This window comes from Hyperoodon ampullatus, assembly GCF_949752795.1.
Source record: "Hyperoodon ampullatus genome assembly, chromosome: 12".
In the NCBI taxonomy this organism is placed as follows: Eukaryota; Metazoa; Chordata; class Mammalia; order Artiodactyla; family Ziphiidae; genus Hyperoodon; species Hyperoodon ampullatus.
The window spans coordinates 46927078-46951157 of NC_136925.1; the positions used below are offsets into that span (position 1 = coordinate 46927078).

Sequence of the window (24080 nt, forward strand, 5' to 3'; positions counted from 1 at the left end):
AAGTATAAAAACCAAGGTTATTCATGCATTCATTCCTATTTTTAGCATTTCCAGTTAAGCATACTATAAATGAAATGGTAAACAAAACCCTTTATATTATTTATATTTATATTAATTATACCTAAGGGTATAATTCCATCCAATTTTTATAAGAGATCATCCTTTTGTTATAATTTATTTCTTTATTTTAATGCTCCAATTGATTCATGTAATACAGCCAAGGACATGAACATTTTACATCACAGAATAGTGACATTATATCTAGGACCAGCAAAGCTGTATGCCCTGCTCATATATATTATTCCCCTCCCTCCTTGCACTCCAATTTCTAATGCCTATTGAAACTCTCTGGGTGATATAAATTGTTCCCAGAAAAAAATAAATTCACAAGAAATCATTTTTCTAAAGTATATATCTTATATCCAGATATACAATCCTTTGTTTCTTACTATTTACAGATTTCTATCCTGGAAATCTGATACCTGATTTTTAAAAATTTGCTATTCAAAATAGTTGGGTTTATAGCTTACGGGAAGGGGCTTGAGTTATTAGAAATGTGAAAATCTATATAGTGATGGAACTTTTCTAAGAGTTCTTTATGCACGGGGAAAACATACACGTTCTAGGAGATTGATCATATATCTCCAGCAGGAGGGAAAAAACTTGGCTTTAATTTTGCTTTCAGTACATCCTGATTCTGGAAGCATCAGGTTTTGTGATTTTGCTCTTTGTTTCCTTTTTCTTGTGTTGTCTTAATTTACAAGATTGACACAGGATATTTACTTGGCCTAGAAACTGAATCTTAAAATGATTTACACTACCTCAATTTGAAAATATACTCGACACAGGCTGAAGTCCTAGATGACTTCAGGAAATTAACCAAAAGAACTAAAATGTTGAGGTATAGTTTTCTCCCCCTAGCAATATAAAGTTTTAATTTATTATTTTCCTGTCCTGTGTAAGAAACTTAAGAATTATATGCAGAAAGAGAAATAGCATTGTTTCTTTCTTGCTTTATTTGTTGATCTCACCTCCTCTTGACAGAGCTCTCTTTCTCAGAGTAACAGGTTAATGGTTTCCTGGGTGGTAGGCCTCAGTACCTGATCTGGAAGTGCTAACAAACAGGTTTCCTATTTGACGCACCAACTGGTTTTACACCATTTGCTTCCAGTATGATTTCATCTGGAGGGAAAATTTGTATTTTGAAAACTAATCTCTTCAAAGAAGTCTGATTAGTGTCTTTTTGTGGTATATATTGATACTGTGTGTATATTAGATATCTATTGCTACATGACTATTACCAAAAACTTAGAAGCTTGAAACAACACATGTATTCTCTCTCATATTCTGTGGGTCAGAAGTTTGAGCGTGGCCTGCTGAGTTTGAGTGAGGAACACTCACAAGGGTGTATCCAAGGTGACACAGGGTGTCAGTGGGGCTGCAGTTTCATCTGAGGCTTGACTAGGAAAATATTTGTTTCTAAGCTCACATGGTGTTGGCAGCATTCAGTTACTGATGGGTTGTTGGATTGAGGACCTCAGTTTCTTCCTGGATTTTGGTTGGAGGCTGTCCTCAGCTCCTTACATGTGGGCCTCCCCAACATGGCTACTTGCTTTTTTTTTTCTTTCTCTCTCTGATTATTTTCTCTCCTCCGTCTGTGTACCATCTTTATTTTTTTTAATTTTATTGATGTATAGTTACTGTATAATATTATATGTTACAGGTGTACAATATAGTGACTCACAATTTTTTTTTTTATATCATTTATTTTTTTTTATTTTTATTTTTTTATTTTTTTTTATTAGTTTCTGCTTTATAACAAAGTGAATCAGTCATACATATACATCTGTTCCCACATCCCTTCCCTCATGCATCTCCCTCCCTCCCACCCTCCCCATCCCACCCCTCCAGGCGGTCACAAAGCACCGAGCTGATCTCCCTGTGCTCTGCGGCTGCTTCCCACTATCTATCTACCTTACGTTTGGTAGTGTATATATGTCCATGCCTCTCTTTCCCTTTGTCACAGCTTCCCCTTCCCCTTCCCCATATCCTCAAGTCCATTCTCAAGTAGGTCTGTGTCTTTATTCCCGTTTTACCACTAGGTTCTTCATGACATTTTTTTTTTTTTTTTAATTCCATATATATGTGTTAGCATACGGTATTTGTCTTTCTCTTTCTGACTTACTTCACTCTGTATGACAGACTCTAGGTCTATCCACCTCATTACAAATAGCTCAGTTTCGTTTCTTTTTATGGCTGAGTAATATTCCATTGTATATATGTGCCACATCTTCTTTATCCATTCATCCGATGATGGACACTTAGGTTGTTTCCAGCTCCGGGCTATTGTGAATAGAGCTGCAATGAACATTTTGGTACATGTCTCTTTTTGAATTATGGTTTTCTCAGGGTATATGCCTAGTAGTGGGATTGCTGGGTCATATGGTAGTTCTATTTGTAGTTTTTTAAGGAACCTCCATACTGTTCTCCATAGTGGCTGTACCAATTCACATTCCCACCAGCAGTGCAAGAGTGTTCCCTTTTCTCCACACCCTCTCCAGCATTTATTGTTTCTAGATTTCTTGATGATGGCCATTCTGACTGGTGTGAGATGATATCTCATTGTAGTTTTGATTTGCATTTCTCTAATGATTAATGATGTTGAGCATTCTTTCATGTGTTTGTTGGCAGTCTGTATATCTTCTTTGGAGAAATGCCTATTTAAGTCTTCTGCCCATTTTTGGATTGGGTTGTTTGTTTTTTTGCTATTGAGCTGCATGAGCTGTTTATAAATTTTGGAGATTAATCCTTTGTCAGTTGCTTCATTTGCAAATATTTTCTCCCATTCTGAGGGTTGTCTTTTGGTCTTGTTTATGGTTTCCTTTGCTGTGCAAAAACTTTGAAGTTTCATTAGGTCCCATTTGTTTATCTTTGTTTTTATTTCCATTTCTCTAGGAGGTGGGTCCAAAAGGATCTTGCTGTGATTTATGTCATAGAGTGTTCTACCTATGTTTTCCTCTAAGAGTTTGATAGTTTCTGGCCTTACATTTAGGTCTTTAATCCATTTTGAGCTTATTTTTGTGTATGGTGTTAGGGAATGATCTAATCTCATACTTTTACATGTCCCTGTCCAGTTTTCCCAGCACCACTTATTGAAGAGGCTGTCCTTTCTCCACTGTACATTCCTGCCTCCTTTATCAAAGATAAGTTGGCCATATGTGCGTGGGTTTATCTCTGGGCTTTCTATCCTGATCCACTGATCTATCTTTCTGCTTTTATGCCAGTACCACACTGTCTTAATTACTGTAGCTTTGTAGTATAGTCTGAAGTCAGGCAGCCTGATTCCTCCAGCTCCGTTTTTCGTTCTCAAGATTGCTTTGGCTATTCGGGGTCTTTTGTTTTTCCAAACAAATTTTGAAATTTTTTGTTCTACTTCTGTGAAAAATGCCAGTGGTAGTTTGATAGGGATTGCATTGAATCTGTAGATTGCTTTGGGTAGTAGAGTCATTTTCACAATATTGATTCTTCCAATCCAGGAGCATGGTATATCTCTCCATCTATTTATATCATCTTTAATTTCTTTCATCAGTGTCTTATAATTTTCTGCATACAGGTCTTTTGTCTCCTTAGGTAGGTTTATTCCTAGATATTTTATTCTTTTTGTTGCAATGGTAAATGGGAGTGTTTTCTTGATTTCATTTTCAGATTTTTCATCATTAGTGTACAGGAATGCCAGAGATTTCTGTGCATTAATTTTGTATCCTGCTACTTTACCAAATTCATTGATTAGCTCTAGTAGTTTTTCGGTAGCATCTTTAGGATTCTCTGTGTATAGTATCATGTCATCTGCAAACAGTGACAGCTTTACTTCTTCTTTTCCAATTTGGATTCCTTTTATTTCCTTTTCTTCTCTGATTGCTGTGGCTAAAACTTCCAAAACTATGTTGAATAAGAGTGGTGAGAGTGGGCAGCCTTGTCTTGTTCCTGATCTTAGTGGAAATGGTTTCAGTTTTTCACCATTGAGGACAATGTTGGCTGTGGGTTTGTCATATATGGCCTTTATTATGTTGAGGAAAGTTCCCTCTATGCCTGCTTTCTGCAGGGTTTTTATCATAAATGGGTGTTGAATTTTGTCGAAAGCTTTCTCTGCATCTATTGAGATGATCATATGGTTTTTCTCCTTCAACTTGTTAATATGGTGTATCACATTGATTGATTTGCGTATATTGAAGAATCCTTGCATTCCTGGAATAAACCCCACTTGATCATGGTGTATGATCCTTTTAATGTGCTGTTGGATTCTGTTTGCTAGTATTTTGTTGAGGATTTTTGCATCTATGTTCATCAGTGATATTGGCCTGTAGTTTTCTTTCTTTGTGACATCCTTGCCTGGTTTTGGTATCAAGGTGATGGTGGCCTCGTAGAATGAGTTTGGGAGTGTTCCTTCCTCTGATATTGTTTGGAAGAGTTTGAGAAGGATAGGTGTTAGCTCTTCTCTAAATGTTTGATAGAATTCGCCTGTGAGGCCATCTGGTCCTGGGCTTTTGTTTGATGGAAGATTTTTAATCACAGTTTCAATTTCAGTGCTTGTGATTGGTCTATTCATATTTTCTATTTCTTCCTGAGTCAGTCTTGGTAGGTTGTGCATTTCTAAGAATTTGTCCATTTCTTCCAGGTTGTCCATTTTATTGGCATAGAGTTGCTTATAGTAATCTCTCATGATCTTTTGTATTTCTGCAGTGTCAGTTGTTACTTCTCCTTTTTCATTTCTAATTCTACTGATTTGAGTCTTCTCCCTTCTTTTCTTGATGAGTCTGGCTAATGGTTTGTCAATTTTATTTATCTTCTCAAAGAACCAGCTTTTAGTTTGGTTGATCTTTGCTATCGTTTCCTTCATTTCTTTTTCATTTATTTCTGATCTGATCTTTATGATTTCTTTCCTTCTGCTAACTTTGGGGGTTTTTTGTTCTTCTTTCTCTAATTGCTTTAGGTGCAGGGTCAGGTTGTTTACTCGAAATGTTTCCTGTTTCTTAAGGTGGGATTGTATTGCTATAAACTTCCCCCTTAGAACTGCTTTTGCTGCGTCCCATAGGTTTTGGGTCGTCGTGTCTCCATTGTCATTTGTTTCTAAGTATTTCTTAATTTCCTCTTTGATTTCTTCAGTGATCACTTCATTATTGAGTAGTGTATTGTTTAGCCTCCATGTGTTTGTATTTTTTACAGATCTTTTCCTGTAATTGATGTCTAGTCTCATAGCATTGTGGTCGGAAAAGATACTTGATACAATTTCAATTTTCTTAAATTTACCAAGGCTTGATTTGTGACCCAAGATATGATCTATCCTGGAGAATGTTCCATGAGCACTTGAGAAAAATGTGTATTCTGTTGTTTTTGGGTGGAATGTCCTATAAATATCAATTAAGTCCATCTTGTTTAATGTATCATTTAAAGCTTGTGTTTCCTTATTTATTTTCATTTTGGATGATCTGTCCATTGGTGAAAGTGGGTTGTTAAAGTCCCCTACTATGATTGTGTTACTGTCGATTTCCCCTTTTATGGCTGTTAGTATTTGCCTTATGTATTGAGGTGCTCCTATGTTGGGTGCATAAATATTTACAATTGTTATATCTTCTTCTTGGATCGATCCCTTTATCGTTATGTAGTGTCCTTCTTTGTCTCTTCTAATAGTCTTTATTTTAAAGTCTATTTTGTCTGATATAAGAATTGCTACTCCAGCTTTCTTTTGATTTCCATTTGCATGGAATATCTTTTTCCATCCCCTTACTTTCAATCTGTATGTGTCTCTAGGTCTGAAGTGGGTCTCTTGTAGACAGCATATATATGGGTCTTGTTTTTGTATCCATTCAGCCACTCTGTGTCTTTTGGTGGGAGCATTTAGTCCATTTACATTTAAGGTAATTATTGATATGTATGTTCCTATTCCCATTTCCTTAATGGCTTTGGGTTCGTTATTGTAGGTATAGTCCTTCTGTTGTGTTTCTTGCCTAGAGAGGTTCCTTTAGCATTTGTTGTAAAGCTGGTTTGGTGGTGCTGAACTCTCTCAACTTTTGCTTGTCTGTAAACGTTTTAATTTCTCCATCAAATCTGAATGAGATCCTTGCTGGGTAGAGTAATCTTGGTTGCAGGTTTCTCTCCTTCATCACTTTAATTATGTCCTGCCACTCCCTTCTGGCTTGTAGAGTTTCTGCTGAGAGATCAGCTGTTAACCTGATGGGGATTCCCTTGTGTGTTATTTGTTGTTTTTCCCTTGCTGCTTTTAATATGATTTCTTTGTGTTTAATTTTTGACAGTTTGATTAATATGTGTCTTGGCGTATTTCTTCTTGGATTTATTCTGTATGGGACTCTCTGTGCCTCCTGGACTTGATTAACTATTTCCTTTCCCATATTAGGGAAGTTTTCAACTATAATCTCTTCAAATATTTTCTCAGTCCCTTTCTTTTTCTCTTCTTCTTCTGGAACCCCTATAATTCGAATGTTGGTGCGTTTAATGTTGTCCCAGAGGTCTCTGAGACTGTCCTCTGTTCTTTTCATTCTTTTTTCTTTATTTTGCTCTGCATCAGTTATTTCCACTATTTTATCTTCCACCTCACTTATCCGTTCTTCTGCCTCAGTTATTCTGCTATTGATCCCATCTAGAGTATTTTTCATTTCATTTATTGTGTTTTTAATCGATGCTTGATTCATCTTTAGTTCTTCTAGGTCCTTGTTAACTGTTTCTTGCATATTGTCTATTCTATTTCCAAGATTTTGGATCTGGGAAATAGAATCTTGGATCAGCTTTACTATCATTATTCTGAATTCTTTTTCAGGTAGACTGCCTATTACGTCTTCATTTGTTAGGTCTGGTAGGTTTTTATCTTGCTCCTTCACCTGCTGTGTGTTTTTCTGCTTTCTCATTTTGCTTATGTTACTGTGTTTGGGGTCTCCTTTTTGCAGGCTGCAGATTCGTAGTTCCCGTTGTTTTTGGTGTCTGTCCCCCGTGGCTAAGGTTGTTTCAGTAAGTTGTGTAGGCTTCCTGGTGGGGGGGACTAATGCCTGTGTTCTGGTGGTTGAAGCTCGATCTTGTCTTTCTGGTGGACAGGTCCACGTCTGGTGGTGTGTTTTGGGGTGTCTGTGGCCTTATTATGTTTTTAGGTAGCCTCTCTGCTAATGGGTGGGGTTGTGTTCCTGCCTTGCTAGTTGCTTGGCATAGGGTGACCAGCACTGTAGCTTGCTGGTCGTTGACTGAAGCTGGGTGCTGGTGTTGAGATGGAGATCCCTGGGAGATTTTCGCTGCTTGATATTATGTGGAGCTGGGAGGTCTCTTGTGGACCCGTGTCCTGAAGTTGGCTCTCCCACTTCAGAGACACAGCACTAACTCCTGGCTGCAGCACCAAGAGCCTTTCATCCACCCGGCTCAGAATAACAGTGAGAAAAAGTAGAGAGAAATAATTAGTAGAAGAAAGAAAGAGAGATTGAAAGAAAGGAAGAAGGGAAGAAAGGAAGGAAGGAAGAAAGAAAGAAAGGAGGGAGGGAGGAAGGATGGAAAGAAAGAAGGAAAGAAAGGAGGGAGGGAGGGAGGAATGAAAGCAAAAGGAAGAGTGAATGGAAGAAGAGAGGGAGGGAGGGAGGAAGGAAAGAAAGAAAGAAAGACAGGAGGGAGGGAGGGAGGGAGGAAGGAAAGAAAAAGAAAGTGGAAAGAAGAAGGGTGGGAGGGAGGGAGGGATGGAGGAAAGAAAAAGAAAGAAGGAAAGGAGGAGCGGAGGGAGGGAGGGAGGAAGGGAAGGGAGGAAAAAAAGAAAGAGCAGGTAAAGTAAAATAGAATAAAGTATGAAATATAGTAGCGTTATTAAAATTAAAAAGTAATTATTGAAAAAAAACCCGGACCGAAAGAACCCTGGGACATATGGTGGAAGCAAAGCTATACAGAGAGAATCTTACACAGAAGATTACACATACACATTCACAAAAAGAGAGCAGGGGGAAAAATCAAAAATCTTGCTCTCCAAGTCCACCTCCTCGATTTGGGATAATTCGTTGTAAAAAGAGGAAAAGGGCGAAAAGTCTGAAATCTTGCTAAGTCCACCTCCTTAATTTGAGATAATTCGTTGTAAAAAGAGGAAAAAAAAAGGGGGGGAAAGTCTTAAATCTTGTCCTCAAGGTCCACTTCCTCAATTTGGGATGATTCGCTGTCCATTCATGCACTCCACAGACGCAGGGCACATCAAATGGACCGTGGAGCTTTAATCCACTGCCTCCGAGGCTGCACAGAGAGATTTCCCTGTCTCTGCTCTCACAGCTCCCGGGTCTCAGCCTTGGACCTGGCCCCGCCTCTGCGCGTAGGTCGCCGGAGGGCGTCCGTTCTTCGCTCAGACAGGACGGGTTTAAAGGGGCCGCTGATTCGGGGGCTCTGGCTCACTCAGGCAGAGGGGAGGGAGGGGAATGCCCTCTCCTCGCGCACCAGGCAACAAAAGGGAAAAAAGTCTCTTGCCTCTCCGGTAGCTCCAGACCCTTTCCCCGGACTCCCTCCGGGCTAGCACTAACCCCTTCAGGGTCTCTTCCTGCCGCCAGCCCCAGACCTCTCCCTGCGCTCCGACTGAAAGCCGATACCCGAGCCTCAGCTCCCAGCCCCGCCCGCCCTGGCGGCCGAGCAGACAAGTCTCTCGGGCTGGTGTGTGCCTGAGGGCACCGATCCTCTGTGCCAAAATCTCTCTGCTTTGCCCTCCGCACCCCTGTTGCTGTGCTCTCCTCCGCTACTCCGAAGCTTTCCCCCTCCGCCACCTGCAGTCTCCGCCCGCGAAGGGGCTTGTAGTGTGTAGAAACCTTCCCTCCTTCACGGCTCCCTCCCACTGGTACAGGTCCCGTCCATATCCTATTGTCTCTGTTTATTCTTTTTTTCTTTTGACCTACCCAGGTATGTGGGGAGTTTCTTGCCTTTTGGGGGGTCTGAGGTCTTCTGTCAGCGTTCAGTAGGTGTTCTGTTGGAGTTGTTCCACGTGTAGATGAATTTCTGATGTATCTGTGGGGAGGAAGGTGATCTCCGCGTCTTACTCTTCCGCCATCTTCCTCCGGCCCCCCCACAATTTTTTTAACATCTTTATTGGAGTATAATTGCTTTACAGTGGTGTGTTAGTTTCTGCTTTATGACAAAGTGAATCAGTTATACATATACATATGTTCCCATATCTCTTCCCTCTTGCGTCTCCCTCCCTCCCACCCTCCCTATCCCACCCCTCTAGGTGGTCACAAAGCACCGAGCTGTTCTCCCTGTGCTATGCAGCTGCTTCCCACTAGCTATCTATTTTACGTTTGGTAGTGTATATATGTCCATGCTACTCTCTCACTTTGTCACAGCTTACCCTTCCCCCTCCCCATGTCCTCAAGTCCATTCTCTAGTAGGTCTGTGTCTTTATTCCAGTCTTGCCCGTAGGTTCTTCATGACCATTTTTTTTTCTTAGATTTCATATATATGTGTTAGCATACGGTATTTGTTTTTCTCTTTCTGACTTACTTCACTCTGTATGACAGACTCTAGGTCGATCCACCTCACTACAAATAACTCAATTTCGTTTCTTTTTATGGCTGAGTAATACTCCCTTGTGTATATGTGCCACGTCTTCTTTATCCATTTATCTGTCGATGGACACTTAGGTTGCTTCCATGTCCTGGCTATTGTAAATAGAGCTGCAATGAACATTTTGGTACATGACTCTTTTTGAATTATGGTTTTCTCAGGGTATATGCCCAGTAGTGGGATTACTGGGTGGTATGGTAGTTCTATTTGTAGTTTTTTAAGGAAGCTCCATTCTGTTCTCCATAGTGGCTGTATCAATTTACATTCCTACCAACAGTGCAAGAGGGTTCCCTTTTCTTCACACTCTCTGCAGCATTTATTGTTTGTAGATTTTTTGATGATGGCCATTCTGACTGGTGTGAGATGATATCTCATTGTAGTTTTGATTTGCATTTCTCTAATGATTAATGATATTGAGCATTCTTTCATGTGTTTGTTGGCTGTCTGTATATCTTCTTTGGAGAAATGTCTATTTAGGTCTTCTGCCCATTTTTGGATTGGGTTGTTTGTTTTTTTTATATTGGTGACTCACAATTTTTAAAGGTTATACTACATTTATAGTTATTGTAAAATATTGGCTATATCCCCCATGTTGTACAAAATATCCTTGTAGCTTATTTTATACCTAATAGTTTGTACCTCTTAATTCCCCACCCCTATATTGCCCCTCCCCTTAGATTCATTTAGATAGGTTCTTATTCTCCCTATTCAGAAGCTTTGAAGGTGTCACTACCACCTACAGGATCAAGTTTCAATTGCTTAGGCTTTTAGGCTTTTGCTTTTTAACCAAAGCCAGCAATGGAGAGTTTCCTAACCAGGGAGTCTCCCAGCAAGACAGGTTACAATCTTATGTAATGTTATCATGAGAGTGCTGTCCTCTCACCTTTGCCATATCCTATTAGTTAGGAGAAAGCCACAGCTCCCACCCCCGCCTAAGGGGATTACTCAAGGGGAGAATACCAGTAGGCAGAGATCATGCGGGTTATCTTAGAGTCTCTCCTCGAGGGTGTCTTCCTCTTAGGGAATATGTTCAGTTGTAACAAGTCTTTTCTGGAAGGGTCTTTGCAAAACCTAAGCATATCCTCTTGGTCAGGATGACAGAATCTGTAAAACAAGTTACTAGAGAAGCTGTTGAAGAAGCAGATGCTCTGTCACAGGGAAGAAATGGGATGAATTAAAGAGTAATTAGAGAAAAAGAATTGGTTCATTCTGTGTTGTTTCAAAAGGCAGAACCAGGATCAGGGAGGCCAATTTCTGTGGCATATAAGGAATAGCTGAACAATGCAAAACAGGATAGGATGTCTCAAGAAAGGCCCTAATCGCTGGAAGTGTCCAGTGTAGAGGTTACAGCCATTCGTCAGGGTAGCCTGTATGTGTATGGAAGGTGCTGTGGGTGGAGAGTGGGACAGTCTGTCGGGAGGTGTCAGCAGAAAACTTTAAAGGTCTTTTAGAGTTCGGAAGACGCTGTGATTCTGTCTCCTTGACTGCTGAATTAAGGCATCTTACGGTGCAGGCTTACCATTGCCGCTTAAGAACCACGGGCTTCTCTTTAAGCTCTGCCTCACCTGGAAACTGGAAATAAAAAGCCCCCAGAACAGTGTTTCTCTTGGCACCTTCTCCCAAGCCTGCTGACTGTACCACCTGCTTTTAAGTGGACCACATCCCTTAACTCACTCGTTTCAGTAATTCCTCATTCCCCAAAAATGTTCAAGGACTGTTGTAAATTAAAGGCAGACAGTGCAAAAAGTGTGCTCCTGGTTTAGGGGAGAAAGGGAGAAACCCAGTCCATCGCCTACACCCACAACAAGCCAGAGGTAAGTACACTGTGTTGGTGAGTGATTGTCTCTGACTGATGACAATAGGAGTGATTTTATTTTTTTCCTATTTTCCAAAATTTCTATAATGAATGTATTGCTTTCCTAAAGAAAATGTTATCATCATGGTAATTATGAAGACTGCAGCAACACTGAAACAATTCATAGGATAGAATGAGGAATATATTTTTATTATTTAACATTTGACCATCATCCCACCAACATTTTAATTTATTTATTTATTTTTGGCTGCGTTGGGTCTTCGTTGCTGCACGCGGGCTTTCTCTAGTTGCCGTGAGCGGGGGCTACTCTTCATTGCAGTGCACGGGCTTCGCATTGCGGTGGCTTCTCTTGTTGCTGAGCGCAGGCTCTAGGCATGTGGGCTTCAGTGGTTGTGGCTCGTGGCCTCTAGAGCGCAGGCTCAGTAGTTATGGTGCACGAGCTTAGTTGCTCTGCAGCAGGTGGGATTTTCCTGGACTAGGGCTCGAACCCATGTCCGCTGCATTAGCAGGTGGATTCTTAACCACTGCACTACCAGGGAAGCCCTCTGACAACATTTTAAACATGTGCTTTCTTCATGTTTTATTAAAGTCAATCTAAAACGTTTACTTTTTTTTAACGTCTTTATTGATAAGTGCTTTACATAGTTGTGTTAGTTGCTGCTGTATAACAAGTGAATCAGCTATACATATATCTCCATATCCCACCCTCTTGGGTCTCCCTCCCCCACTCCTTATCCCACCCCTCTAGGTGGTCACAAAGCACTGAGCTGATCTCCCTGTGCTATGCGGTTGCTTCCCACTAGCTATCTGTTTTACATTTGGTAGTGGATATATGTCCATGCCACTCTCTCACTTTGTCCCAGCTTACCCTTCCCCCTCCCCATATCCTCAAGTCCATTCTCTAGTAGGTCTCTGTCTTTATTGCTGTCTTGCCCCCTAGGTTCTTCATGACCATTTTTTTCTTAGATTCCATATATATGTGTTAGCATACGGTATTTGTTTTTCTCTTTCTGACTTACTTCACTCTGTATGACAGACTCTAGGTCGATCCACCTCACTACAAATAACTCAATTTCGTTTCTTTTTATGGCTGAGTAATATTCCATTGTATATATGTGCCACATCTTTATGCATTCGTCTGTTGATGAACACTTAGGTTGCTTCCATGTCCTGGCTGTTGTAAATAGTTATGGTTTTCTCAGGGTATATGCCCAGTAGTGGGATTACTGGGTGGTATGGTAGTTCTATTTTTAGTTTTTGAAGGAACCGCCATACTGTTCTCCATAGTGGCTGTATCAATTTACATTCCCACCAACAGTACAAGAGGGTTCCCTTTTCTCCACACACTCTCCAGCATTTATGGTTTGTAGATTTTTTGTTGATGCCCATTATGGCTGGTGTGAGGTGATACTTCATTGTAGTTTTGACTTGCAGTTCTCCAATGATTAGTGATGTTGATCAGCTTTTCATATGCTTCTCGGCCATCTGTATCTCTTCTTTGGAGAAATGTCTGTTTAGGTCTTCTGCCCATTTTTCGATTGGGTTGTTTGTTTTTTTGATATTGAGCTGCATGAGCTGTTTATATATTTTAGAGATTAATCCTTTGTCAGTTGCTTTGTTTGCAAATATTTTCTCCCATTCTGAGGGTTGTCTTTTCATCTTGTTTATGGTTTCCTTAGCTGTGCAAAAGCTTTTAAGTTTCATTACGTCCCATTTGTTTATTTTTGGTTTTATTTCCCTTTCTCTAGGAGGTGGGTCCAAAGCACCTTTCTGTGATTTATGTCATAGAGTGTTCTGCCTATGTTTTCCTCTAAGAGTTTTACAGTGTCTGGCCTTACAATAGGTCTGTAATCCATTTTGAGTATATTTTTGTGTATGCTATTAGGGAGCGTTCTAATTTCATTCTTTTACATGTAGCTGTCCAGTTTTCCCAGCACCACTTATTGAAGAGGCTCTCTTTTCCCCTTTGTATATTCTTGCCTCTTTTATCAAAGATAAGGTGACCATGGGTGTGCAGGTTTATCTATGGGCTTTCTATCCTGTTCCACTGATCTATATTTCTGTTTTGTGCCAGTACCATACTGTGTTGATTACTGTAGCTTTGTAGTATAGTCTGAAGTCAGGATGCCTGATTCCTCTAGCTCCATTTTTCTTTCTCAAGATTGCTTTGGCTATTTGGGGTTCTTTGTGTTTCCATACAAATTGTGAAATTTTTTGTTCTGTTTCTGTGAAAAATGCCAGTGGTAGTTTGATAGGGATTGCATTGAATCTGTAGATTGCTTTGGGTAGTATAGTCATTTTCACAATGTTGATACTTCCAATCTAAGAACATGGTATATCTCTCCATCTGTTGGTATCATCTTTAATTTCTTTCATCAGTGTCTTATAATTTTCTGCATACAGGTCTTTTGTCTCCTTAGGTAGGTTTATTCCTAGGTATTTTACTCTTTTTGTTGCAGTGATAAATGGGAGTGTTTCCTTAATTTCTCTTTCAGATTTTTCATCATTGGTGTATAGGAATTCAAGAGACTTCTGTGTATGAAGTTTGTATCCTGCTACTTTAACAAATTCATTGATTAGCTCTAGTAGTTTTCTGGTAGCATCTTTAGGATTCTCTATGTATAGTATCATGTCATCTGCAAACAGTGACAGCTTTACTTCTTCTTTTCCAATTTGGATTCCCTTTATTTCTTTTTCTTCTCTGATTGCTGTGGCTAAAACTTCCAAAACTATGTTGAATAATAGTGGTGAGAGTGGGCAGCCTTGTCTTGTTCCTGATCTTAGTGGAAATGGTTTCAGTTTTTCACCATTGAGAACAGTGTTGGCTGTGGGTTTGTCATATATGGCGTTTATTATGTTGAGGTAAGTTCCCTCTATGCCTACTTTCTGCAGGGTGTTTATCATAAATGGGTGTTGAATTTTGTTGAAAGCTTTCTCTGCATCTATTGAGATGATCATATGGTTTTTATCCTTCAGTTTGTTAGTATGGTTTATCACATTGATTGATTTGTGTATATTGAAGAATCCTTGCAATCCAGGGATAAACCCCACTTAATAATGGTATATGATCCTCTTAATGTGCTGCTGGATTCTGTTTGCTAGTATTTTGTTGAGGATTTTTGCATCTGTGTTCATCAGTGATATTGGCCTGTAGTTTTCTTTCTTTGTGGCATCGTTGTCTGGTTTTGCTATCAGGGTGATGGTGGCTTTGTAGAATGAGTTTGGGAGTGTTCCTCCCTCTGCTATATTTTGGAAGAGTTTGAGAAGGATAGGTGTTAGCTCTTCTCTAAATGTTTGATAGAATTCGTGTGTGAAGCCATCTGGTCCTGGGGTTTTGTTTGTTGGAAGACTTTTAATCACAGTTTCAATTTCATTGCTTGTGATTGGTCTGTTTATATTTTCTGTTTCTTCCTGGTTCAGCCGTGGAAGGTTGTGCTTTTCTAAGGATTTTTCCATTTCTTCCAGGTTGTCCATTTTATTGGCATATAGTTGCTTGAGGTAATCTCTCATGATCCCTTGTATTTCTGTAGTGTCAGTTGTTACTTCTCCTTTTTCATTTCTAATTCTACTGCTTTGAGTCTTCTCCCTTTTTTTTCTTGATGAGTCTGGCTAATGGGTGATCAATTTTGTTTATCTTCTCAAAGAACAAACTTTTAGTTTTATTGATCTTTGCTATCGTTTCCTTCATTTCTTTTTCATTTATTTCTGGTCTGATCTTTATGATTGCTTTCCTTTTGCTAACTTTGGGGTTTTTTTTTTTCCTTCTTTCTCTAATTGCTTTAGGTGCAAGGTTAGGTTGTTTATTCGAGATGTTTCCTGTTTCTTAAGGTAGGATTGTATTGCTATAAACTTCCACCTTAGAACTGTTTTTGCTGCATCCCATAGGTTTTGGGCCATCATGTTTTCATTGTCATTTGTTTCTAGGTATTTTTTGATTTCCTCTTTGATTTCTTCAGTGATCTCTTGGTTATTTAGTAGCATATTGTTTAGCCTGCATGTGTTTTTATGTTTTACAGTTTTTTTCCTGTAATTGATAACTAGTCTCATAGCATTGTGGTTGGAAAAGATACTTGATACGATTTCAGTTTTCTTAAATTTACCATGGCTTGATTTGTGACCCAAGATATGATCTATTCTGGAGAATGTTCCATGAGCACTTGAGAAGAAAGTGTATTCTGCTGTTTTGGGATGGAATGTCATATAAATATCAATTAAGTCCATCTTGTTTAATGTGTCATTTAAAGCTTGTGTTTCCTTATTTTTTTCATTTCATCTGTCCATTGGTGAAAGTGGGGTGTTAAAGTCCCCTACTATGATTGTGTTAATGTTGATTTCCCATTTTATGGCTGTTAGCATTTGCCTTATGTATTCAGGTGCTCCTATGTTGGGTGCATAAATATTTACAATTGTTATATCTTCTTCTTGGATTGATCCCTTGAGCATTATGTAGTGTCCTTCTTTGTCTCTTGTAATAGTCTTTATTTTAAAGTCTATTTTGTCTGATATGAGAATTGCTACTCCAGCTTTCTTTTGATTTCCATTTGCATGGAATATCTTTTTCCATCCCCTCGCTTTCAGTCTGTATGTGTCCCTAGGTCTGAAGCGGGTCTCTTGTAGACAGCATATATACAGGTCTTGTTTTTGCATACATTCAGCCAGTCTATGTCTTTTGGTTGGAGCATTTAATCCATTTCCATTTAAGGTAATTATTGATATGCATGTTCCTATTACCATTTTCTTAATTGTTTTGGGTTTGTTATTGTAGGTCTTTTCCTTCTCCTGTGTTTCCTTCCTAGAGAAGTTCCTTTAGCATTTGTTGTAAAACTGGTTTGGTGGTGCTGAATTCTTTTAACTTTTGTTTGTCTGTGAACGTTTTAATTTCTTCATCGAATCTGAATGAGATCCTTGCTGAGTAGAGTAATCTTGGTGTTAGGTTTTTCCCTTTCATCACTTTAAATATGTCCAGCCACTCCCTTCTGGCTTGCAGAGTTTCTGCTGAAAGATCAGCTGTTAACCTTATGGGGATTCCATTGTATGTTATTTGTTGCTTTTCCCTCACTGCTTTTAATATATTTTCTTTGAATTTAATTTTTGATAGTTTGATTAATATGTGTCTTGGTGTGTTTCTCCTTGGATTTATACTGTATGGGACTCTCTGCACTTCCTGGACTTGATTGTCTATTTCCTTTCCCATATTAGGGAAGTTTTCGGGCTTCCCTGGTGGCGCAGTGGTTGGGAGCCCTCCTGCCGATGCAGGGGACACGGGTTCCTGCCCCGGTCTGGGAGGATCCCATATGCTGCAGAGTGGCTAGGCCTGTGAGCCATGGCTGCTGAGCCTGCATGTCCAGAGCCTGTGCTTTGCAATGGGAGAGGCCACAACAGTGAGAGGCCCACGTACTGCAAAAAAAAAAAAAAAAAATCTCCTCCACATTAGGGAAGTTTTCAACTATAATCTCTTCAAATATTTCTCAGTCCCTTTCTTTTCTCTTCTTCTTCTGGGACCCCTATAATTCAAATACTGGTGCATTTAATGTTGTCCCAGAGGTCTCTGAGACTGTCCTCAATTCTTTTCATTCTTTTTTCTTTATTCTGCTCTGCAGTAGTTATTTCCACTATTTTATCTTCCAGGTCACTTATCTGGTCTTCTGCCTCAGTTATTCTGCTATTGATCCCTTCTAGAGAATTTTAAATTTCATTTATTGTGTTGTTCATCATTGTTTGTTTGCTCTTTAGTTCTTCTAGGTCCTTGTTAAACCTTTCTTGTATTTTCTCCATTCTATTTCCAAGATTTTGGATCATCTTTACTATCATTACTCTGAATTCTTTTTCAGGTAGACTGCCTATTTCCTCTTCCTTTGTTTGGTCTGGTGGGTTTTTACCTTGCTCCTTCATCTGCTATGTGTTTCTCTGTCTTCTCATTTTGCTTACCTTACTGTGTTTGGGGTCTCCTTTTCCCAGGCTGCAGGTTCGTAGTTCCCATTGTTTTTGGTGTCTGCCCCCAGTGGTTAAGGTTGATTCAGTGGGTTTTGTAGGCTTCCTGGTGGAGGGGACTGGTGTCTGTGTTCTGGTGGATGAGGCTGGATCTTGTCTTTCTGGTGGGCTGGTCCATATCTGGTGGTGTGTTTTGGGGTGTCTGTGACCTTCTTATGATTTTAGGCATCCTCTCTGCTAATGGGTGGGGTTGTGTTCCTATCTTGCTAGTTGTTGGGCATAGGGTGTCCAGCACTGTAGCTTGCTGGTCCTTGAGTGGAGCTGGGTCTTAGCGTTGAGAAGGAACTCTTTGTGACAGCTTTTGCTGTTTGATATTACGAGGGGCAGGGGGGTCTCTTGTGGACCAGTGTCCTGAACTCGGCTCTCCCATGTCAGAGGCTCAGGCTTGACACACGGCCAGAGCACCAGGACCCTGCCAGCCACACGGTAATCATTCTTTCACATGGTGGACCAACAGTGGGTCAGGGAGAGTGGTTTGTCCAGGCTAAAATCCAGCTGGAGGAGGTCATGGAGAGGACATACTGGTTGGACGGAGACGTGGACCCAGGCAATTCAGCAGCTCAACTATCAGGTTAGCGGAGGCACCTTCCACCTAAAATGTTTATATTACATTTTATTTTAATACTTTGTCAATACTTTTTCGTACAAGTTGATTTTTCCTAAAGGAAGACTTAAGAAAATACTCCAATTCTGGGATGATTTGATAACTGCTTTGAGAGTTAAGTCTTCTCATGCTTATCTGCTTGGCCATCTTTTGTGGCTCAGTGAACTTCAGGGATGTTTAGTTCCATCAACCTTCAAGTTCATGAGTCTTGCATGTGTTCTCCTCAACTGTCCATTGCATTCCCTTCCCTGAAGAATTACATTTAAATTATTTCGTTTGTTTAAGGTAATCACTAAATAACTTAGGCTTTCCTATATTTACATTTCAGTGAGGCTTCAACCTCAAAATAGCTAGAAAATAAAATACAAATCTACTGTTCAAAAGGAAATTCTTAAAAAGCAGGTTCAGTGAGTGTGAATTTTAAAAATTGATACCAAAAAATCCCCAACTTTAGAAAACATCAATTTTATTTAAGTTAGTGGGTGAGCGGGTGATTTTTTTTACGGAAATAACTCAGGAAAGGGCTGATAATTTTATTATAATAATATGATAGCCAGATCTGGTGGTTATTCTCTTGGGGATGTATCCTATGGCCTGCATTTAATATTATGAAAAAATATTAAATAAATACGTGTAATTTAACATGCAATAATGCAATGAAATAAACTCCATAAAAGGGGCACATACCACTGGGTTCCCTCAATGCTGGGGACTGTGGGAAATGCGAATATCTGTTGGGCAATGAAGCTGATAGGTCGTGTTGCTTGTTGGCCTGTGAATCTGTCCTCTTGTTACCAAGGAGGCCCTTGTACATGCCAAGTCCAGTGAGAGCTCTACACACAAGGCAGGGATGCTGGGATGAAGACCATCCCATCCCCAGACTGAATTCCAAGGAAGCCAGGTGATCCTAGGGACAAGGGAATAGCTGCCCAGCCGACCACTTTGTTTTTCATTTGGGGCTGAGAGAGGGAGGCAGGCCTGCATGGACCCTATAAGAGGTACATAGGGTGCCCTTTAGAATCACAAGGTGATTCTAGACATCACCCAGTCCAGCCTTGTCATTGTGAAGATGAATTGGGAAGCCGGGTCCAGAGCAGGGAGGTGACTTAAGCACACCTGGTGAGTTAGAGGCAGAGTCAGCATGATGCACTAAATTGCTGAATTTAAATCCAGGACTTTTACAGCTAGCTCCTCTATTTTGTACCCAAAGAGTCTAAAACAGTAATAAGAAACCTTTTTAAGAAAATTCAGAAAAAATGAAAATGCAAGCTGCCTCTTTAAAGAGTATTATCTTTCTCTTCTAATTCTTCTTTTTTTCCCCAAAATCAAGAAGGGTAGTATCTGCATCAGTTTCAGCATTCTCATATTTCTTCTCTGTCATGAAATCCTCCCCCTTTTTTCACTATGATAGCAGTCATTGCAAAACTGACTCCCTTTGCCAAACCTAATCTAGTTTGGAAAGTATGAGCTCTCCACGTTAAAGATCACAAAAGCTCTCAATTTTATTGCAACCACACTAGTTGCAAAATACAGTTGGTCTCACTGGTCCTCCTAATACTGTAACCTAAATCTAAGGAAGACTTTCCACTGCAATAAGGTAAACTGTTGTCATTAACACAAAGATAAACTCCCAAGTTCAGTTATTGAAACACAATTTCATGAGCTGCTTTTCGCTTTTCGGCACTAGCCATTGCAGAGAAGCAGGGCATTGCTAAAATTTATTGAGGAAAAGATCCTCTCGGCCCCTCAGTCCTGGCCTAGATACCTAATCACCCTCCCCCATGGGTCTGTGCTCGAGGGGACGTACGGGCCTGGGCACCCCGTGGAACAGTTCCACTTCTTCCTGCAGTCCCACTTTCAACCACAGGGTCCCCTGCTAGTCAGAGCCTGCCAAGTACCCCTGCTGGGTTTGTCACACCAGCCAGCAGCCTTGGAGGGCTGAGCAGGTGCCAGCTGTTTGACCCTCTCAGAGGAGATTCAGGAATTGAGATGGAGGCCTTGGGCCCTGGGTTGCTCGTCATCACTCTGAGACCTTCATGAAGTTTTCTGTTTTATTCAGTGTTCTGTGGCTGACACTACCATCTTGGTTTTGATGCCTTGTTAAATCTCTAATTTTAAAATGAAGCTATGGTATGGAAGGTTCACCTTTTCAAATGATCCTCAGTATGTATATTTAGTAAAGCGAATGTAAGAAACTAATGTTACCTATTCTTGCTGAACAAGTCATCCCAAAACTTAGTGGCTTAGAATGACAGCCATTTTCTTTGCTGATGAGTTTGTGGGTCGGCAGTGTGGGCTGGTTGGTTCTTAAGCTTCCTTTACCTAGAATTGCGCCTGCAGCTGCAGTCGTGTGGCAGGTCATCTGGGGGTGGGAGTCTAAGGTGGCCTCACTGACATGTGTGGCAGTTTGCCGGGCCACGTTACCTGCAGAACAAAGCACGCGCCGGGGCCCAGTTCAGAGTCGGTGTGGGAGATGACCACACCACCAGGAGGCGTTATTCACTGGGGAGCCATGAATACTGTGAATTATCTCCCTTCCTTCCTCCCTAGTGGAAGGGTTCCCAGGTTCATCACCATAAATAGAATGACTCTGATGTCATTCTGAGATAATTAGCCAATAATTTTTTCCACCCCTTCTACTTTTTATTTAAATGAATTATAATTTAGCCATGTCAGGGGTCAAATAGGGATCCTGAGCACAAGTTGAAACAAAATGTAAAAGCTCCCGCTATATTTTAGATGTATTGTTGAGCCATTTGTAAGTGAGATGTTGCTGTGTTTCAGACCTCTTTACTATGCAAAGCCGCCATCCATGCAGGAGTAATTGCAGATGAAGTGGGCGGTCAGATTGGTGTGCTTCTGCGCAGAGGCATGAGTCGATACGAAGGGATCCTGGCCAATGGTGTGCTCTCAAGGCAGTAAGTACTTTGTCTTTTGTTCCGAGTGGAAGGTAACCCCGCAGGCACAAGTCATCAGCTCACAGTCTGGAAAGGGCTGCAGGCATGTGATACCAAGGGCATGTCAACTGGGAAAAATGTGTGTGACTGCTTAGAGCAGCATTTATGCTGTCAGTGTGGAAGACAAATGCAGCAATAAAAAAGCTAACTGACAAGTAAGTTAGAATAGCACACATCTGAAGCCCCAGGCAGAGGAGCATTCTACTCTCAGGTGCTCTAGGGGGAGGGGATAAAGCTTATTCCTCTCTAGTTTTTCCTGATTACTGATCATCACCAATATCACCAAAGATACTGAAGGAGATAAGGGACTGACATAAACCCAGCAGAACCACTGAACTCCCTAGAGGATCCCTAGAGACAGTCTCTTAAGGATGAATAATAGTTGGGAAGAGAAAAAAGGTGGCTTTTTTTTTTTTTTTTAACATTGTTAACTTCTCTGTTCTGTGTTATCCTCTGATCTTTTAGCTTCATAAGAAAAAAGTATGTCAATTGCTTTAAACACTCAACCTCAGCTTTTAATGCTTTCAGGTTTCCTCAGCTTCTAGAGTGGAAAACTAGAGCTGTTTGAACTAAAATAGGCCAGCCTTGTGATCCAGCTGTCCACCAGTATAAACAGGCAGCTTGGAATGGTCCAGAGGGACACTTGCTTTGGAATGGATGGCTGCCTATTGAGGGAACAGTGCTCCTTGAGCCACTTACAGTTGGTGTCCTTGGGGATTGGTTCCAGGACCCCCGTGGATACCAAAATCCACGGATGCTCAAGTCCCTTATATAAAATGGCATAATCTTTACATGTAACTGTGCACATCCTCCCATGTATTTTAAATCATCTCTAGATTATTTATACCTAATACAATGTAAATGTTATGTAAATAGTTGTAAATACAATGTAAATGTTGTGTAAATAGGTGCCAGCATGTGGCAAATTCCAATTTTACTTATTGGAATTTTCTGGAATTTTTTTTTTCTGAATATTTTCACTCTGTGGTTGGTTGAATCTGGGGATGCAGAATCTGCAGATACGGCTGACATATATGCACATGTATGTGTACACACACATGTAGTATTTACATAAAATTTTATAATATACATATATATACTTACATATATGCACACATATGTATATACATTTAAAATTTTTTTATTTATTTATTTTTGGTTGCATTGCGTCTTTGTTGCTGCGTGCCAGCTTTCTCTAGTTGCAGCGAGCAGGGGCTACTCTTCGTTGCGGTGCATGGACTTCTCACTGCAGTGGCTTCTCTTGTTGCAGAGCACGGGCTCTAGGCGCACGGGCTTCAGTAGTTGTGACACACGGGCTCAGTAGCTGTGGCTCGCAGGCTCTAGAGCTCAGGCTCAGTAGTTGTGGCACACGGGCTTAGTTGCTCCACGGCATGTGGGATCTTCCTGGACCAGGGCTCGAACCTGTGTGCCCTGCATTGGCAGGCGGATTCTTAACCACTGCGCACCAGGGAAGCCCTACATTTTTTTCACTTAGGTACTTGCCTCAAACTCTTTGGGACATTAAAATTTATATCCTGATTTATATATTTATGTCCTGATTTATAGTAAGAGTGATTGCTTATGCACAGTAAGCTTTAAATGTCTGCTTAACTTTGACTTTTGAGGGCGTTTCTTTTTTTTTTTAATTTTATTGGAGTATAGTTGATTTACAATGTTGTGTTAGTTTCAGGTCTACAGCAAAGTGATTCAGTTATACATATAGTCATTCTTTTTTAGATACTTTTCTCATATAGGTTATCACAGAATAGAGTTCCCTGTGTTATACAGTAGGTCCTTGTTGGTTATCTATCTTATGTACAGTAGTGTGTGTATGTTCATCCCAAGCTTCTGAATTATCCCTACCCCCCAAGTTTCCCCTTTGTAACTATAAGTTTGTTTCAGATATCTGTAAGTTTGTTTCTGTTTTGTAAATAAGTTCATTTGTATCATTTTTTCAAATCAGATCCCACATATGAGTGATATCATATAATTTGTCTTTTTCTGACTTACTTCACTTAGTATGATAATCTCTAGGTCCATCCATATTGCTGCAAATAGCATTATCTCATTCTTTTTTATGGCTGAGTAATATTCCACTGTATATATGTACCACATCTTTATCCATTCCTCTGTCAATGGGCATTTAGGTTGCTTCCATGTCTTGGCTGTTGTAAATAGTGCTGCAATGAACATTGGGAGGATCTATTTCTTTTTATGTGTTTTAGTGTTTGCTCTATGGATAATAAGGTGCTGTTTCAGGAAGGTATCAAGCTGTGGCCTAGATTTGTTAGGTGCTGCTATCTCCAAATAGGAACGAAGAACTGGCCTTTGGCTTTAAATCTGTTTTTGGACTCTCTTGCCTACGTTTGAATACATTTGAATGCTTCTTTTGTAGAAAAACAGGATAGTAAAAAGTTTAACTTGTACTACTTGGATTTTATTTTACTTTTGAAGAAAAGTTATTTAAACTATTAAGTAAAAGTAGACATAATTTTCTCGATTCTGCTACATCAACTGGACTTAATACATATGAAGTCACTTTATATAATTTGATATTAAACTTTGATACAAAAATAAGAGTCCAGAAATCTAAACCATTAATGAATTAGGAAAAAATTTGCTCCACATTCCATATAGTTATTTGAACTAATTGTCCGATTTTTGTTTTGGTGGAAGTAGACAGAATGTCTAGAATTATATCAAGGCCCCTTCTCCCTTCTGGCTCTGGTTTGGCACCATCTTTTTGTACTGAACAGAAAAGAGTAAACTGTGTGCTCATATAGTCTCTTCCACTCGTTTCCATTCCCAGATCTTCAGGGAGCAGTTGTTTTGATCTGTGCTGTTTCGCTGTTGGGGAAGCACTGTACATGCGGTCATTGAACTTCTGTTCCCACACATGATTGTTTGGCGTTCAGGAAGAAACACAGAAGGAAGCATTGCAGCTGAGGAAGAAGTGGTCCCTAAAGTAAATATCTAGGGTTCTTCTGGGATTCATCCCGGGTCATGTCACTTCCTTGATCTGAGGAGACCAGAATGGAATCAGGAAGAGCGATTGACCTCACACAGAGGATGATGGCTCCAACCATCTGCAGGGAAGGCTTTTCTTTGTTTACCTCAGGCTCTTCCTGATTGCTTC

General features: G+C 40.2%; 1 protein-coding gene across 3 annotated transcripts in view; it reads left to right on the top strand.

Annotated features, from left to right (window-relative positions):
- DCBLD1 (discoidin, CUB and LCCL domain containing 1) overlaps positions 1–24080 on the top strand; it is a gene marked incomplete at its 3' end in the record, with an annotated part of 84907 nt that overhangs the window by 50047 nt on the left and 10780 nt on the right. For all 3 annotated transcript variants that reach the window (XM_079716341.1, XM_079716342.1, XM_079716343.1), the window contains exon 6: positions 20772–20905. In XM_079716341.1, coding sequence (XP_079572467.1) covers positions 20772–20905 — 134 coding nt within the window. The remainder of the gene's footprint in view (positions 1–20771; positions 20906–24080) is intronic.